We start from the raw sequence: 16,018 nt of genomic DNA on the forward strand, positions 1-16,018 counted from the left end.
TTGAGGCCATTTGCCAAACAAGTATGCAAGGGGGAGGGTTAGCTGTGGCTACTGGTTGGAGGAACAGCTACTATCTCTGCTTCCTGTGGAACAGCAGGGGAGACTGGGCCTTTTGTTGCTGTTGTTGTGTGCCTTCAAGTCATTTCTGACATATGGCGAGGGAGTATACCATTGCCTACCTTTGAGGCTGAGCACATGTGAATTGTACAAGGCTTTATGGCTGAGCTGGGAATCAGATCTCCAGATCAAAGATATAGCTGTGTTAGTCTGCAGAATCAGTATGTAGAGAGATCTTGCAGCACCTTTGAGACCAACTGAAATATGTTGGCAGCATTAGCATTTGTAAACTTCAGTCTAGTTTTTCAGATGCATTGAAATCTTGCTACAAACTGGTCTCCAAAGTCATAGTCCAACACTGGCTCTTTGCAAGACTTAAATGTTGCCTCTGTCCAGTTGTTCACCTTCTTACAGTGCCATGCAAGGGGCAGTTGGTGAAGACTTGACTCACTGGGGCTCTCCATAGAGAATGGCCATTTCTGCATACTAGATACAAATAAAGTTAGGGAAAGAGGCATGTGGCTGAAGACCCTTTAAAGGTGAGAGAAGTGAATGGTCACTTAAATGCATTTTCTCTTTCTCTGGGTGTCAACCTGAGGAGAGTTGGACTCCACAAAGTAGGTTAGGCAGGAGGTAGAAGGGGCTCTTGGTATCTGCTGGGCTTTGGTTCCAGGATTCTCCACACACACACACTAAAGTCTGTGTGATGTTGAAGTCCTATTAAGTACAATGAAGAACAAGAAAAAGATGTCAGGTTAAAGTTTCTGTAACAGTTCCTAGTATGTTGATATTAAGAGGTTAATCATTTAGAACAGGCCGGCACAACTTGGCAGTAGGTAGGGACCAACATTAAAGTAGGCTAAACGTAGGCCTACAGATAGTTTTTTTTAAATATTAATGCCCTCCTCCTCTGCCCAGCCCTCTCCTCAAGAGAAAGCCAAGCGGTGGAGGAACCTTGTCTGTCCTCCTCCTCCGCCCAGACTTCTCCTTGAAAGAAGACCGTGTGGTGGAGGAAACTTGAGAGGCAAGTGTTTGCCCCTCTTCCTCATTTGCTGTTTGGCCTTCTCAGAAGAAAGCCAGGAAGCCTTGCAGGTAGGGTTGCCATAAGGTAGGACCTCCAAACCGGGACAAATGTAGGGCCACATTTTCAAATGTAGGACACGTTTTTTTAAAAAAGGAGGACACATGAAAAAATTGATATATATTTTTTAAATGTTAATATAAATGCATGTTTCTTAGGCATGCTCAAAATGGAGGACATTTTGGCATTATTCCTAGACAGAAGGCTGAAATGTACTTCTCTTTCTGGCCAAACACCCCCCCCCCCCCCCAAATTCTACAAGAACATTTCCCACTCCCAAGCAGGCATAGCATTTGCAAGATCACAGGCAGTCCCTTGTGCCATTGAAAACTACATTTCCCACTTCCAAGCCTTCTTAGGAATTCCCTCCTTCCTCCTTTTCCTTGCCCCCTCCAACCCCCCCAAACCCCTCGCCCCCTCTTTTTCCCAGGTATGTCTCAACTTAGGAGGGATTTATGGGACAGATCCAAAGCCTTTTTCCTTTTCTAATGGGGGCAAAGCCTTGAGAAGCCCTGGACCCCTGAGAAGAAGAGGAGGGGGGCTTAGAGAGAGGAAGAAAGAGAAAAAGAAGAGGAGGAGGGGGAAGAAAGGAAGAAAAAGGAGAGGAGGAAGATGAGGGGAAGAGGAGGAGGAGAAAAAAAACGGAATAACAAGAAGAAGAGAAGGAGGGGAAAGAGAAAGAGAAAGAGGGGAAGAACAAAAAGCAACTTGCCTGCAAAGCCCTCTCCGCTTGGAATTTGGAGCATCATGCCCAAATAAGGAAGCAGAGGGCTGGCCAATAGAGGCAGGGCAGTGCAGCAGACCCCGCTCCTGCTGGTTTCAGTCGTGCTGCTGCTCCAGACAAGCTGCATAGGCAGCATGCTATAGAAGGCAGGCAGCAGCCCTGGGAGCCCAGAGTTGGGCAGCCACCCGGGAATGGGGGCGGGGGTGGGGCGGGACCGGGCACGCCCCCCAGGGGGTGGGAAAGTCCCGCCCACCACCGTGAAATGGCAACCCTACTTGCAGGGTGAGCACTTGCCTGTCCTCCTCCTCCACCCAACCTTTTCCTTGGGAGAAAGCAGAGCAGCAAAGGAGCCCTGCAGGGCAATGTTCACCCGTCCCCATCCTCCACCGTAACCTGGCCTTCTCCTTGGGAGAAAGCTAGGCAGCATAGGATCCTTGAGGGACAAGTGTTTGCTTGCCCTTCTCCTTCACCACCTGGCCTTCTACGTGAGAGAAAGCTGGACAGCAGAGGATCCTTGAGGGGCAAGTGTTTGCCTGCCTTCCACCTCTGCTGCCTGGCCTTCTCCTTAGGAGAAGGCGTGGCAATGGAGGAACCTTGAAGTCATTCCACATTCTTGTGGGCCACCCAAAATCCTTTGGCGAGCTGCATGTGGCCCTGGGGCCGTATGTTGTGCAGGCCTGATTTAGAAGATGGGGAGCTTTGTGTGAATAAATGTTTCTTCAGAATTTGTTATGTTGTGTTGGGCTGGTGGGTGATTAACATAAATGAAGCAGGAGAGTCCCATTATTCTGCTTTGCACCATGAAATGGGACTGTTTAATGATAATAATAATAATAATAATAATAATAATAATAATATGTTTTATTTATAGACCGCTATTCCGCAATGATCATAGCGGTGTACAGTAAAAATTGCAATACAATACAAGGTGACAGTTAAAGGAGGGAGAAGTCTCATCCTTCAGGCTGTCCTTGATGTTGCTGGGTCTGCCTGATCACTCCCTCTGAGGCCAAGATGACAGTTGAAGGAGGGAGGAGCCTATTCCTTCAGGCAGTCCCTGATGTTGCTGGGTCTGCCTGATCGCTCCCTCTGAGGCCAAGATGACAGTTGAGGAGGGAGGAGCCTGTTTACTGTAGGCTTGGCCTATTGAGAAAGGAAGAAGCAGACTAATAAAAAATTGAAGGTATCTTAATGGAAAGGGATGGTGGCATCATTTGGCCTTGGTATGGAAGGTAGATTTCCTGTTTTACTCTTGAGATAAAAGGAAATCTTATTTGCTTGGAAGAATCTCACTCCTGATTCTAGGGTTGGTGTACAAGCTTTTCCATGAATGGTCTAACAATGTTTATCAGGATTATCAAAGGTACTGTATATACTAGGCTATGAGTCGACCTCATGTATAGGTTGAGCGAACGTTTTAGGGCCAGAATGATGGATTTTGATATGACCTGTGGATAAGGGTGAAAGGGGCATGTAACAAAGCATGTAAAGGGCAAAGCAAAAGTAAATAATGCCAAAGAAATAAAAGATTATGGCAGGTAATAACTCTTACGTGCCCATGCTAAATACTGGATTAGAGGAAGTGGGAGCTATGATAAATGGTCACTGTATGATACGTGAGGGAGGTGACTAGGTCCAGATGGGGCTAAGGAAACGCACAGATGTCAGAAAGGATGCAAATGCAAAATAAAGAAAAAATGGTGACTACATTAGCAGTAATTACAGCCTTTAATTTGATACCTTTGCCTGATTTTAACCCAGAAAAACTGACATACACAAACGTCTCATTCAGGTCCTTCAAAGATAAGAGCCATCTTGGTGTTCCTTTGAGAAGACATGCCAAGGGTCTGCCACTGCTGCCATTTTCTTGCTCTGGCATTCAAAAATATCAAAAGTGTTATTGCAACAGAGAGAGTAGAGAAGGTCCATGTTTCTTTTAGGTGCTTCTGGAATGGACAAGCACTCACTTTTCACCATTACCCAGAGAAGGGGGTGGTTCCTTTTTTGATAAGAGCTAAGGTACAGTGTAGGAGCCAGCGTAGTGTGGAGGCTTGAACATTGGACTGTGACTCTGAAGAGCAAGGTTCAATCCCCCACTTGACCATGAAAACCCACTGGGTGACCTTGGACAAGTCAGCCCTCAGCCTCAGAGGATGGCAATGGCAAAAACCCTCTGAAGAAACTTTCCAAGAAAACCCTGTGATAGTGTCACCATAAGTGGAAACAACTTGAAGGCAAACAACACACAAGGTACAGTATTTACCCATGAATAAGGTGACCCAGGATTTTGGGTCACTTTTTAGACTAACATTTCTAGACTTATACATGGGTATACTGTATATAGTACTGTATATATTAAACCCTATGAATAGGGCCACTGTTTTGGAAATAACTTGAAGGCACACAACAACTCACATATTGGTCTAGAAATTTTAGTTTAAAAATTGATTTAAAAAACCTTTAGTTGACTTACCCATGGCTCAGTGTAATTACTGTACTTTAATTCTTATAAATAAAGGAACCATCCCCTGGCATAAAGCAAAGCAAGAGTGTAATCTGTCCTGGATTACACTCTTATCTCTCCTCTGCTCTCTCATCCAGCCAGCATTTATGGTGAACGCAGACATTTATGCCTGCCTGAAGTTAGTAAGTTCTTTGGCCTTGTTTTCCTTTGCTTCGTCCTTTACATCTTTTCTTACAAGCTCCTTGGTTTTACCCTCGACTTATCCATGGGTCATATTATAATCCATCATTTTGGCCCCCAAACCTGCCTTCAACATATACGTGAGGTTGGCTTATAGTTGAGTACATACAGTAAATCAGTTCTTTTATTAGGCTAGGCTTTTGTAGTATGTATGGTTTCTCCTATCAGTGTATTTCTGAGGAGATGAATACACTCAAATGTTTAAGATGAGGTCTTCAACTACTACATTTTGACAGTTTGCATTTCTTCCTGTGTCTCAAGTGTGTATGATTTAGTTTTATTTAGTATACATTTAAGCTCTAGATTTTTGGCCATGGGTGACCAAGAATTGCATGAAGATGAATATGGGGGTTGGTGTTCCAAATGAAAGAATATGGTGGGTAGGTGTACAAAATGTTGGTAACCAGCAGGTTGTTATAAGGAAGATACCTATTCTGCATAAAAATACAGCTCACCATCATATCTCTACTATTTACCTGAAAGGGAATAAGAAAGTTGCAGGCTTCTACGTTTTGGAGAGTCATTTGGAAAACTGGAAAATATAACATCGTAGATCAGGAGAGAGTAACAGGCAAGATGCATGCTGCTTTTGGCTATCTGTTACCCACATTTGCTACCACCAAAACACTAAAATGGTTGTCCACCATGTTGGCAAAACCACAGAAATGAAACATAGGGATGGCAGTTAGTTTGTTTTTGTAAACACTTCCAAAAAGGAATATGTTCTGCCCTCATACTTTTTGGGATTCTGTAGTACAGGAGGGAGTGTCCCCAAACCAGAAAGAATATTAAATTCTGGCAGCAGTTGTAGAAATCTTGGTGGCAGACACTGGAAGACCAGTGCAGGTCACCTCTGAAAACTGCTCACTTGTTGTAGGGTCTCCTTTGGAATCGTAGTTGGCATTAGCCTAGACCAGAACAGGATTTGTACAGCCTTCCAGTTACTTTTGAACTTCAATTTTCAGGATGCTTTGCCATTGGCTGTACTGGCTAGTGTTGCTGAGAGATGCAGTCCAACAGCATCTATGACTTTCATCCAGTCATAGAAACTTGTAAAAGTTTGCATATTCAGGATGTAAAAATGTATGTAATGGTAGTTTTTAGAGCATGATTTGTTCTCAGAGATCTTGAGAGTGAGATGAGAAAATGCCTGTGTTCTATATGGTATATTATCCGGTGCAGCATGGCAGTAGAATCTACTAGTCTTGCACCTAAGGAGGTCATAATCATTATTGTAACCCGGGCTGGATAAAAATGGATTACAGTGGGGGCCCTTGGTTCTAACACACACGGAACCCCATGGATATCAATATCTGTGGATGTTCAATTAAAATGGTCTCTCTTATATAAAATGGCAAAATTATGGTTTGCTTTTCAGAATTTGTATATTTTGAATATTTTTTAAGATGTGGATGCTTGAATTCATGAAAAAAGAATCCAGGTTACGGAGGGCCAACTGTACAGTACAATCCCTGTATCCGTGGGATCGGTAACCACAGTTTTACTTACCCATGCCCAGAAAAAAGGTGTTTCTAGCTGTCTGGACATCTTCCAGTGCAACTCTGTGGTTAAAAAAATACAATTAAAAATACTAATTACAGTCTGACCCCTGCATTTGTGGGATCAGTAACCACAGTTTCACTTAACTGTACCCAGAAATTAGCTATCTCTAGGCATCTGAAGGTCCTCCAGTGTGACTCTGTGGTCAACCTCTGCTGGAAATACAGCATATGCTGTTAACAGTGGTTTCCACTTACCTGTGGCCACCATGGGAATGGATGCCCCACAGCAGGGGTCGGCCCGCGGAGGCCTGGCGGCTGGCCCCTGCCTCCTGTTGCCGCTGCTGCCGCCGCCGCAGCAGCCACCCGTCACGGCATTTCGCCGCTCTGGGCGCCGCCATTTTGGGCGGCAAAATGGCGGCGAAGTCTCGCGCGACCTCCCTCGAGGTTGCGCGAGACTTCGCGGCCATTTTAGGTGAAAAAATGGCGGCGCCCAGAGCGGCCTCTGGGGCTATGGGCGCCGCCATTTTTTTCACCCAAAATGGCGGTGCCCAGAGCGGCGAAAAGCCGCGATGGGCGGCAGCGGCGGCGGGCCTTTGAGAGGCCCGCTACCGTCTCTGGGGCCCTCCAGCAGGGCTCCGAAGGCGGCAGGGGGCCTCTGGGGGGCCCGCTGCCGTCCCTGGGGCCCTCCAGGAGGGCTCCGAGGGCGGCAGGGGGCCTCTGGGGGGCCGCTGCCGTCCCTGGGGCCCTCCAGGAGGGCTCTGAGGGCGGCAGGGGGCCTCTGGGGGCCCCGCTGCCGTCCCTGGGGCCCTCCAGGAGGGCTCCGAGGGCGGCAGGGGGCCTCTGGGGGGCCTGCTGCCGTCCCTGGGGCCCTCCAGGAGGGCTCCCAGGGCGGCAGGACGCCTCTGGGGGGCCCTTTGCCATCCCTGGGGCCCTCCAGTAGGGCTCCGAGGGCGGCAGGGGGCCTCTGGGGGGCCCTTTGCCATCCCTGGGGCCCTCCAGGAGGGCTCCGAGGGACGGCAGGGGGCCTCTGGGAGGCCTGGTGCTGTCGCTGGGGCCCTCCAGGGGGCCCTCCAGCGCTGGTGGCCCCCACCAGCTTTTTTGCCGGTCTCTGACGGGGCCTGGGGCCCCGTCAGGGGCCAGCAAAGGTGGGAAGGCCTGGCCCCCGGAGGGTGGAAGCTCCGCCCCCGGCACGCAGCCCCGTCCCGGAGGGTGGAAGCTCCACCCCCGGCACACGGCCCCGCCCCGGAGGGTGGAAGCTCCACCCCCGGCTTCGGCCCCCCAGTCGCCTGAGGGACACCAACCCGGCCCCCGGCTCAAAAAGGTTGCCTACCTCTGCCCCACAGATACTGGTGTCTGAGTGTAGATTTTTTTAATTGTTTTTAAAATACATAAATTTCATTGCTCTTATTTTTAAAAATTGCAGTTACAGCATATACTTGACTATAGGTCGACCTCTTGTATAAGTCGAGGGCAGGCTTTGGTGCCAAAATTAGGGATTTTGCCACAACCCTTGGATAAGTCAAGTAAAACTTCCAGGCCCCTTCAGTGTGCGTGTATGTATGCGCCCAGCAAGAGGGACTCTAATTGAAGTTTTGCGTTTCAACGTTTCAGTTTTGTAGTTTTTTGTGGGTTTTTCAGGCACATTTGAATCTCTGTGTTTTCTTTTAAAAAGAAGATGTGCTGTGTTCCTGATGATCCCCTGCTTTTTGCCCTGTTAAAATATTCTTGCAGGATTTCATTAGGATTGTGGGAAGAAAGAAAGGCTTGAAAACAAATCCCTCCTGGTGCAAATTGTGACACCCCCCCCCCCCCCCGTTGCTCTTTTTTTTAAAAAAAAAACACCCTAACAACTACTGATTGAAATGTAAAGGCTTTAAATACAATAGATAGTTTAATCTTTCCTGTGCAGGGATGCAGGGATTAGTACAAAATAGTTTACCAGCAGGATACTAGCAATAAGACTTCTCTTTATGTTGTTGTGTGCATTCAGGTTTTTGGGATTTATAGTGACTTTAAGGCGAACCTTGACCAGTTTTGGGGGAAGGGGACATTTCTTCCCCTGAGGTTGAGAGAGTGTGACTTGCCCAAGGTCACCCAGTAGGTTTACGTGGCTGAGCCAGGATTCGTATGTGGTCTCCAGAGTCCTAGTCCAACACTCAAGCCACTACTCTACACTGGCTCTCAGTCTCTCTTCTCTTTATGAAAATGCCTTTTTCTGTCTTGGTTTTCTGTATTCCGGTGTATTATAGACCATATGGAATATATGAATTGTACTTTGTTCCAGTAGTTGTGTGTGTTTTTTTACTTAGCAAAATTTACTTATTTTTGCAGGTTTTGGAAGAAAGGATGTAGTGGAACATTTATTACAGACAGGAGCCAATGTCCATGCTCGTGATGATGGTGGCCTGATTCCTCTTCATAATGCCTGTTCCTTTGGCCATGCTGAAGTAGTTAGCCTCTTGCTGTGTCAGGGTGCAGATCCAAATGCCAGAGACAACTGGAACTATACTCCTCTGCATGAAGCTGCTATCAAAGGCAAAATAGATGTTTGTATTGGTAAGTGTATCTTTGTTAAAGTATTTTAAAATGTTAAAGGTTTGATAGAACACATTGTTGGGAAATAATAAAAATAGATACAGTGCGCCCACGCTATATACGCCATTTGAGCGTATGTGTTCAAGCCGCGCAGGAATGCGTGGAGTGGGACAGTGTGTCCCATTCAGATGAATGCGGCACGCACCCGTGGTGTGTTCCTGCACCGCCATTCACACGAGCCCCATTCAAATGAATGGGGCTCCAGCATAGGCGGAATTTGCCTTACACTGGGGGGGGGGGGGGAGGTGTCCGGAACGGATCCACCGTGTAAGGCAAGGTTCCACTGCACCAAGTAAAAGTACATTCCAGATCACATTCAGATATACCACTATAAAATATGTACATATCTTTTAATGTCAGTTTGTTTACTTTAACAGTTAGCCTGGTCTGGGGAATTTTACCTTTTCAATTAAAATTTAATTAAAATTGTGATAGTTAGTTAGGGTCCCTCCCCCTCAGATGTAAGACTTTGGGTCCAAAACACACTGCAGAAATAATCCAGTTTGAGACCACTTTAACTGCCCTGGCTCAGTGCTAGTGAATCCTGAGAATGGTAGTGTATTGAGACACCAGAGCTCTCTGACAGAGAAGGCTAAATATCTCACAAAACTTCAGTGCCCAAAATTCCCTAACATTGAGCCAAGGTGGTTAAAGCAGTCTCAAACTGGATGATTTCTGCAGTGTGCTTAGGACCTCAGTCTTGTCTTGAAACCAAAGGAAAGGATAATCCATTTCTATGAAGAGTAATACCAACTTTACTATTGGGTTGAAAAACAATTCAGTCTGTTGAGTAAACATACTAAATTTTGTTGTTATAAAAACATTTCCTTTACATTTAGCCAGGTTTTTATTGACTTGCCTTTAAGCTCATTATCACATTTTGGTAGGTGATTGTGTAACGAAAAGTTTTTAAAAGGCATTGGGCAAGACTGAGGTAACACATTCAGGATCCTTCTGAATGGGAGTGTGGCAGGGGAATTTCAGTATTCTCTACTGCCCTCTCAACTTACTATAGCAGCCTTGGCCAAAGGAAGGAGTGAAATGGTGGGTATTAAGTATGAAAAGAAATTAATCTTAAATTTTGTCCCTTTATGGTCCCTTTATTTGTCTAATATTGCAGCAGACAACCATTTGTTCCTGTTCTTTTTAAAATGGTAAAAGATAGCAATTCTTTACTTGTGTTATGAAACCCTCAGAAGTCTAGTCTTCTGTGGTCCTTGTGTGTTTTATGTTCTCATCTCTTTGTAGAGGTTTTGTTAGTATTTTTCTATACCCTAAAGATGAAGAAGGTTGAGGGAAGGAGAATGATTTTCACTTTATGGGATTTTCAAAAAGTAAGTGATGCAGCTGTAGACTGTGTGTTGTGAAAGTACATGGCTGCCTGCTAGAATAAAACATTGCATAATACCCTGCATAACACTGCAGTTTGAATTCTGAGAATTAAATAGCATGCAGTATTTTGTCTAGATGGGTGATGGCTCATATATGAAGCAAAATAAAATTCAGTGTGTTTAGAGATCCAGAGTCAGAAGGACTTTGTATGGTTTCTCTGGATCTGTATTATGTTAATTTTAAGCAACAGACCTCCTTGACCTCACCTTTGTTCCATAGCAAGTTACCACAGAAACAGATATTTCAGAAGCATTTACAGGAGATAGGATATATGCACCTAACTAGGGTGTGTTGGTAATCAGGATTAGTTGTTTGGATATGTAAAACTGTTTGCAGTTTTACAATACCCATAAGCATACTGGTGGATTGTTTTGCATGCTAGAAACATCTTTATGAGGCTGGTCTGTACTGTGTCAGGGGCAATGGGCTGCTGTCCACAAGGAGACATGTTAATAGCTGAAAATTCCCTTGAACAAAAGGAGCACTTTGAAGTATGGCCTTTATTTTTTTTTTAAAGGCAATATATTCCTTTTTTCAAAATTTAGTTAATGTGTGTGTTTGGGGCAAGCATTCGTATTTTATATGCCAGAGGTTTGAGAGCTGTTTCTTTTTCTTACATAGTACTGCTGCAGCATGGAGCTGATCCAAATATTCGGAACACAGATGGAAAATCTGCCTTGGATCTTGCAGATCCTTCGGCAAAAGCTGTACTTACAGGTGAGAAATACCTGGGTTATGGTTTTTTCAGCATGTGCAATCAACCTCTTACATTTCTCTGTCTAGTTTTTCTTCAATAAAAATAGCAGCAGTATATATGTATATATATTGTTGATTGAATATGGGACTAATTGATGGCCAAGTGTAAATGAGCTGCATATTGTACATATTTTAAGGTAGTGAATAGCATTCTCCTACTACTTTGCAGTTTTGTGTTACTGGCTTAATTGCATGCACACACACGCACACACACACACACATCCCTATTCTGATGTGGAAAAGATGCAGTAACAATATCTGAATGGTTTCTCTGCATCTGTATTATGTTAATTTTATAGAAAGCATTTTAATCCTTTACAGTGCAATTAATTATGGGTAATACTACAGAATAGATAACATGTCTAAAGGATGCATGCTATAATTTGAAGGTTAATGAATTTATTAATTATCTATATGTTCTCAGAGGGTCTGAGAAAGAGGTATATCTTGCATGAAGCTAAAACCTATATAATGATTTGTTATAATAAAAAATGATTAATTTCCTAAAAGAAATTGCTAAAACTAAAACCTATAATAAACCATAATATATAAAACCTATACTTTGGGTTATTTCATGAAGTCGCTATTGTTCTCAAAAAGTTCTTACTGCATTAAATGCTTTACCTTTCTCTTCTTTCTTCATTTACAAACGTGCAAAAATACCCAAGACTTACATATTAGAAATGAGAGACAGCCTTTTGTACATGCAAGACAGATATTATAGTTTACTTAAACTCTTTTTTATAAGTTGACTCGTGTCTTCAGCAGAATGAATCACCGATAATCTTTTTTCTTATTTAAGTGCAGGTAAGTATGCAGCCCTAAAATTGAACAGGTGCAGTCATAGAGAGACAGTCCTAGAGGTGATATAGGATAAATTGTACAGATTTCTCTACTTTGACAAATAATTCTGTTCTAGAGCTTCACATCCTAGAATTGGAGAAGGTGCAGAAAATGGCAATCAAAATGATAAAGAGTGTGGAGTATCCATATGAGAGAACATTACAACTTTGGGAGCTTTTAAGGAGCTTTCTCATTCTCTCATAATACTAGACTCTGTGGTAATCCAATGAGGCTCTTGATTTATTTAATTTATATTCTCCTTTCCTCCAGTGCAGCTCACAGTATAAGTTAAAACATAATATAGCTGTAACAATTGATAATATAAAAATTACAAGTAAATAATCATTAAAACATTTATTTAAAGCATTTTAAAAGATCATTAAAAATAATGATGAAAAATACAGCACGTTCCAATTAAGAGATCTTTAGCAACAACAAGTCAACAGTCAAAAGGCCTGGATAAACAAAGATCTTTGCCTGCTAGCAGAAAGTGGGAAGGGGACCCTCTTCTAAGGGTCTCAGAACTCGGGCAAGTTCATATCAGAAGATATGGTCTAGACCCAAGCAATTCAGGGCTAAGTCATAGCCAGCATTTTGAGTTGTTTCTGTAAATGATTTAGGAACCTCTGAAGCTGTTTTCAACAAGACAGTTTTCTGTAACCACTCTCAGTCTGACTGGCAGCATTATGTACTCACCACAGTCTCTGAACAGTTTCCAAAAGCAGCCCCCCATAAACCATATTAACAATAAACCAGGATGTAATCAAGGAATATTTCATTATGTCCAGCTCTCACATCTCAAGGAATCAACACAGTTGATGCACTAGCCTGAACTGTTTGAACAAATTCTTAGTCACTGCAGACATTTGAGCCTCAAGGTTAATTGTTGACTCCAAAAATATAAGTTAAGTAAGTAAGTAAAATTTTATTTATATACCGCCTTTCTCAGACCAAGGCGGTTTCCAACATTCCACATAACAATATAAAATCACAGAAAACATAGCATTAAAACCTTATATAATAAAAACAATAAAACAATTAAAACCACCACTCATGCCAGCCTAACATGCTGACAAAGGGGGCGAGGAGAGAATCCACGTTATGAACTTGGCCTTTCACGCCGGACAGAGAATACAACCCCATCCTGCACAGGTTGTATCTCCATTCCTTCAAAATGGTGGGAGGCTCTGGACAGATAAAAAGAATTACACAGTATATGGAATACAGTGATGGCTGCCAACATGGATGGCTTTAAAAACAGATTAGGTAAATTCATGGATTATAAGGCCACTAGTGGTTACTAGTCATGCTGGCTATCTATAGCATCCAGTATTAAGGCCGAATGTCTCTCAACAGCAGTTACTGTAGAATATGAAAAGGAGATTGTTACCATAGTTTGTGTCCCCTTGGGGGCTCCTCTTAGATATCTAATTGGCCACTATGGGACTAGCTAGGCCTTGGTGTGATCCAGCAAGGCTCTTCTTGTGTTCTTGTGTAATTTTAATAAGACACACTTGTTCTATATATTCATGCACTTATTTGTCTGCCTCTGAAAACTTCTCTGCACCAGGAATTTCCAAATTTAACATTTTACAGACTGTGGTATCTTTCAAAATGGAGTGCTTAACCAGAATTCTCCTATTGCCATCACATCATTTTTTATTTCAGTCTGTCTTACATTGCATTATATATACAGCTGCATAGTTTGACTCAACTATCAACCTATTGGGTACAAAACCTTTTGAAAGGTTGAAGTTAAAAGAAACTGAATTCTGACAAGATGGAGGCTGTATGGATTGCTGATGTCTGATCTGTGAACTGGTTGAGCAACCTGTTCTGAGTGGGAAGGAAGAAAGGACCCTGCTTGGGGAAAAAATTACTACAGTAGGCCCTTGGGATCTGCAGGAATTCTGTTCCAGCCCTAGCTCCATGGATTGGAAAAACATGGATGACTGCACATCATATTATTATATGGTGATGATATGACATGCTAAAGTGTGTATGCTCATGGTTTGTGGACCAAAACCATGATGAAACTACTCCCCTAAGTCCCATTTAATATCGTAGATTCAGAGCCCACATTTCCAGAAGACTTACTGTATTCCTGCTCCATCACAGACAACACAAATTGGTGAAGGTCTGGATGCTTGTGTTAAAAAGACAGCCACGTGGTAGTATTTAAAGTAAGGGCTGGGAAAGTGCAGGTTGCATGTCATTTGTGGCCTCCCAAAGCTATTCCTTTCCTGGTTAAACAAAAGGCTCTCCTGGACTTGTTTGAGGGCCAAAAATTCCACCCCCATGTCTCCTAGAGATCATGGAACATGTGTGAATATTTTTTTTACAGGTTTTGACAAGAGTGTGGCTCTCTTTTGTCCAGCAAGAGTCATGTAGTTGTCCACCTCTAGTTAGGTTTTACCTGGTTTATTAAGGAATGGGGTTTCTTTTGGTTGCATTAGATTAACATGGCTAGCTGTGGAATGTCTGTGTTAAACTTGTTAAAAATGTGGAATTACCTCCATGGAAGGCTTGGTTGCCCCTCCCCCCCCCCTTTCTCTTTCTTTCAACAGAGAGACAAAGACCCATTTATTTAGAGAGGACTTTGGCTCTTAGTTCATGTGGCAGAACATTTTTAATGGGATGTGCCATGGTTTTACCTTTTTTGGTTGTTATTTTGTGTCTTCAAGTCATTTCTAACTTATGGCGACCCTGATGCAAACCTATAATGGGGTTTTCTTTGGAGGGAGTTTGCCATTGTCATCCTTTTGAGGCTGAAAGAGTGTGACAAGGAGTGGGTTTCCATGGCTGAGCAAGGATTTGAACCCTGCTCTCCAGCATCATCATCCAGCACTCAAACCACTACACCACACTGGCTCACTTTGGTTTTAAATGTATTTTAAATTGTTTTTCTGCTTTTAAAGAATTGTCTAATTGTTTTTAAACTTTTGTATTATTAAGATTTTCAATGTATTTTGTTTTAATTTGTAAGCTGCCTTGAGTCTTGTGTCAGGCGAAATAAATAAATTAAATAAATAAATACAATAACCATAAAGATCTGGAGGACTGCTTCCTGCCTAGTCAAGTCCAGCACAGAAAGCAGACGTACAGTATGTTTGCTTTGCGGAGAGCAAGACGATGGGAGAAACAAGAGGAGCCTATTCCACTTGTGGAATTTGTACCTCCTAAGGCAGTGATGGGGAACCTTTTACAGACCGAGTGCCCAAACTGCAACCCAGACCCCACGTATTTATTGCAAAGTGCCACGGTCCTCTGGCTTTCTAGTAAGAAACTCTGTCCTAGGGCGACAACATGTGTGCCCACAGAGAGGGCTCTGAGTGCCATCTTTTGAGAATACAGCTTACAGCTCTTAGTAATTATTTTAACAAGCAGTAAATAACTGATTGCAACACGCTTTAAGCAAATAGTGATGGGGTTGAGCAGTTTGGGGAATTACAAAGACAAATGCAGCCCTTCAGCCTCAGTTACAGATTGTCAGGCAAATCATGTGTCCTGTATATTTGCCATCACAGTTCTATGCAACTAGATGGTAGCAAGATTTGTATGCAGAGCTTTGGAGTTTCTACACCAAATCTTAAACTCTGAGTCTTCTGTTTTTCTGTTTGACTGATTCCTTCATAAATGGTAAATATATATTAATTAGTACAGTCGGCCCTCCGGATCCACAGATTGAACCATCCACAGCTTGAAAATATATATATTTTTAAAAATCCAAAAAGTAAACTTTTTGCTATTTTACATAGGAGAGCCATTTTACTACATCCACTGTATGTAGGGTTGCCATAAGTCAGGACCTCCAAACCAGGACAAATGTAGGACAACAGTTTCAAATGTAGGATGTGTGTTTTTTAAATGGAGGACATGCAAAAAAAATTTGATGATTTTTTCAAAAATGTTAATATAAACGCATGTTTCTTATGCATGATCAAAATGGAGGACATTTTGGCATTTTTCCTAGACAGATGGCAGAAACGTACTTCCCTTTCTGGCCAAATAATAATAATAAAAATAGCAAAAAATAAAATCAAAAACAAGGGAAACTTGGATATTAATAACAATAAAAATAGCAAAAAATAAAATCAAAAACAAGGGAAACTTGGATATTAATAACAATAAATATTAACCAAAAATAATTAAAAAAATACATTCAAACTACTGCACCACACTGACTCTCTTAAACAGGCTTGCCCTGAATAAATAAATAAAAAAGGGAGACCTGAAATGGCCACTCACCTCCCCTTCTCCTGCTGCTCCTGCTCCTTTTTCTCTTTGTATTTGGCACCAGAGCCCTTTCCCCTCCCTCTGGCTCAGAGTCTGCTCCGCCTCCTCCTCCTCCTCTGCTGAGCCTC

At 42.9% G+C, this 16,018-nt stretch overlaps 1 protein-coding gene across 1 annotated transcript in view; it reads left to right on the top strand.

Annotated features, from left to right (window-relative positions):
• Nucleotides 1-16,018, top strand: part of LOC149323362 (poly [ADP-ribose] polymerase tankyrase-1) — a 103,978-nt gene that overhangs the window by 2,723 nt on the left and 85,237 nt on the right. Inside the window, exons 2-3 of the mRNA XM_089488838.1 lie at nt 8,400-8,624; nt 10,677-10,772. Of these exons, the coding sequence (XP_089344964.1) occupies nt 8,400-8,624; nt 10,677-10,772 (321 nt within the window). The remainder of the gene's footprint in view (nt 1-8,399; nt 8,625-10,676; nt 10,773-16,018) is intronic.

Source organism: Sceloporus occidentalis, unplaced genomic scaffold (assembly GCF_023333645.1).
Source record: "Sceloporus occidentalis isolate IW3139 unplaced genomic scaffold, rSceOcc1.0.p SCAF_1, whole genome shotgun sequence".
In the NCBI taxonomy this organism is placed as follows: domain Eukaryota; kingdom Metazoa; phylum Chordata; class Lepidosauria; order Squamata; family Phrynosomatidae; genus Sceloporus; species Sceloporus occidentalis.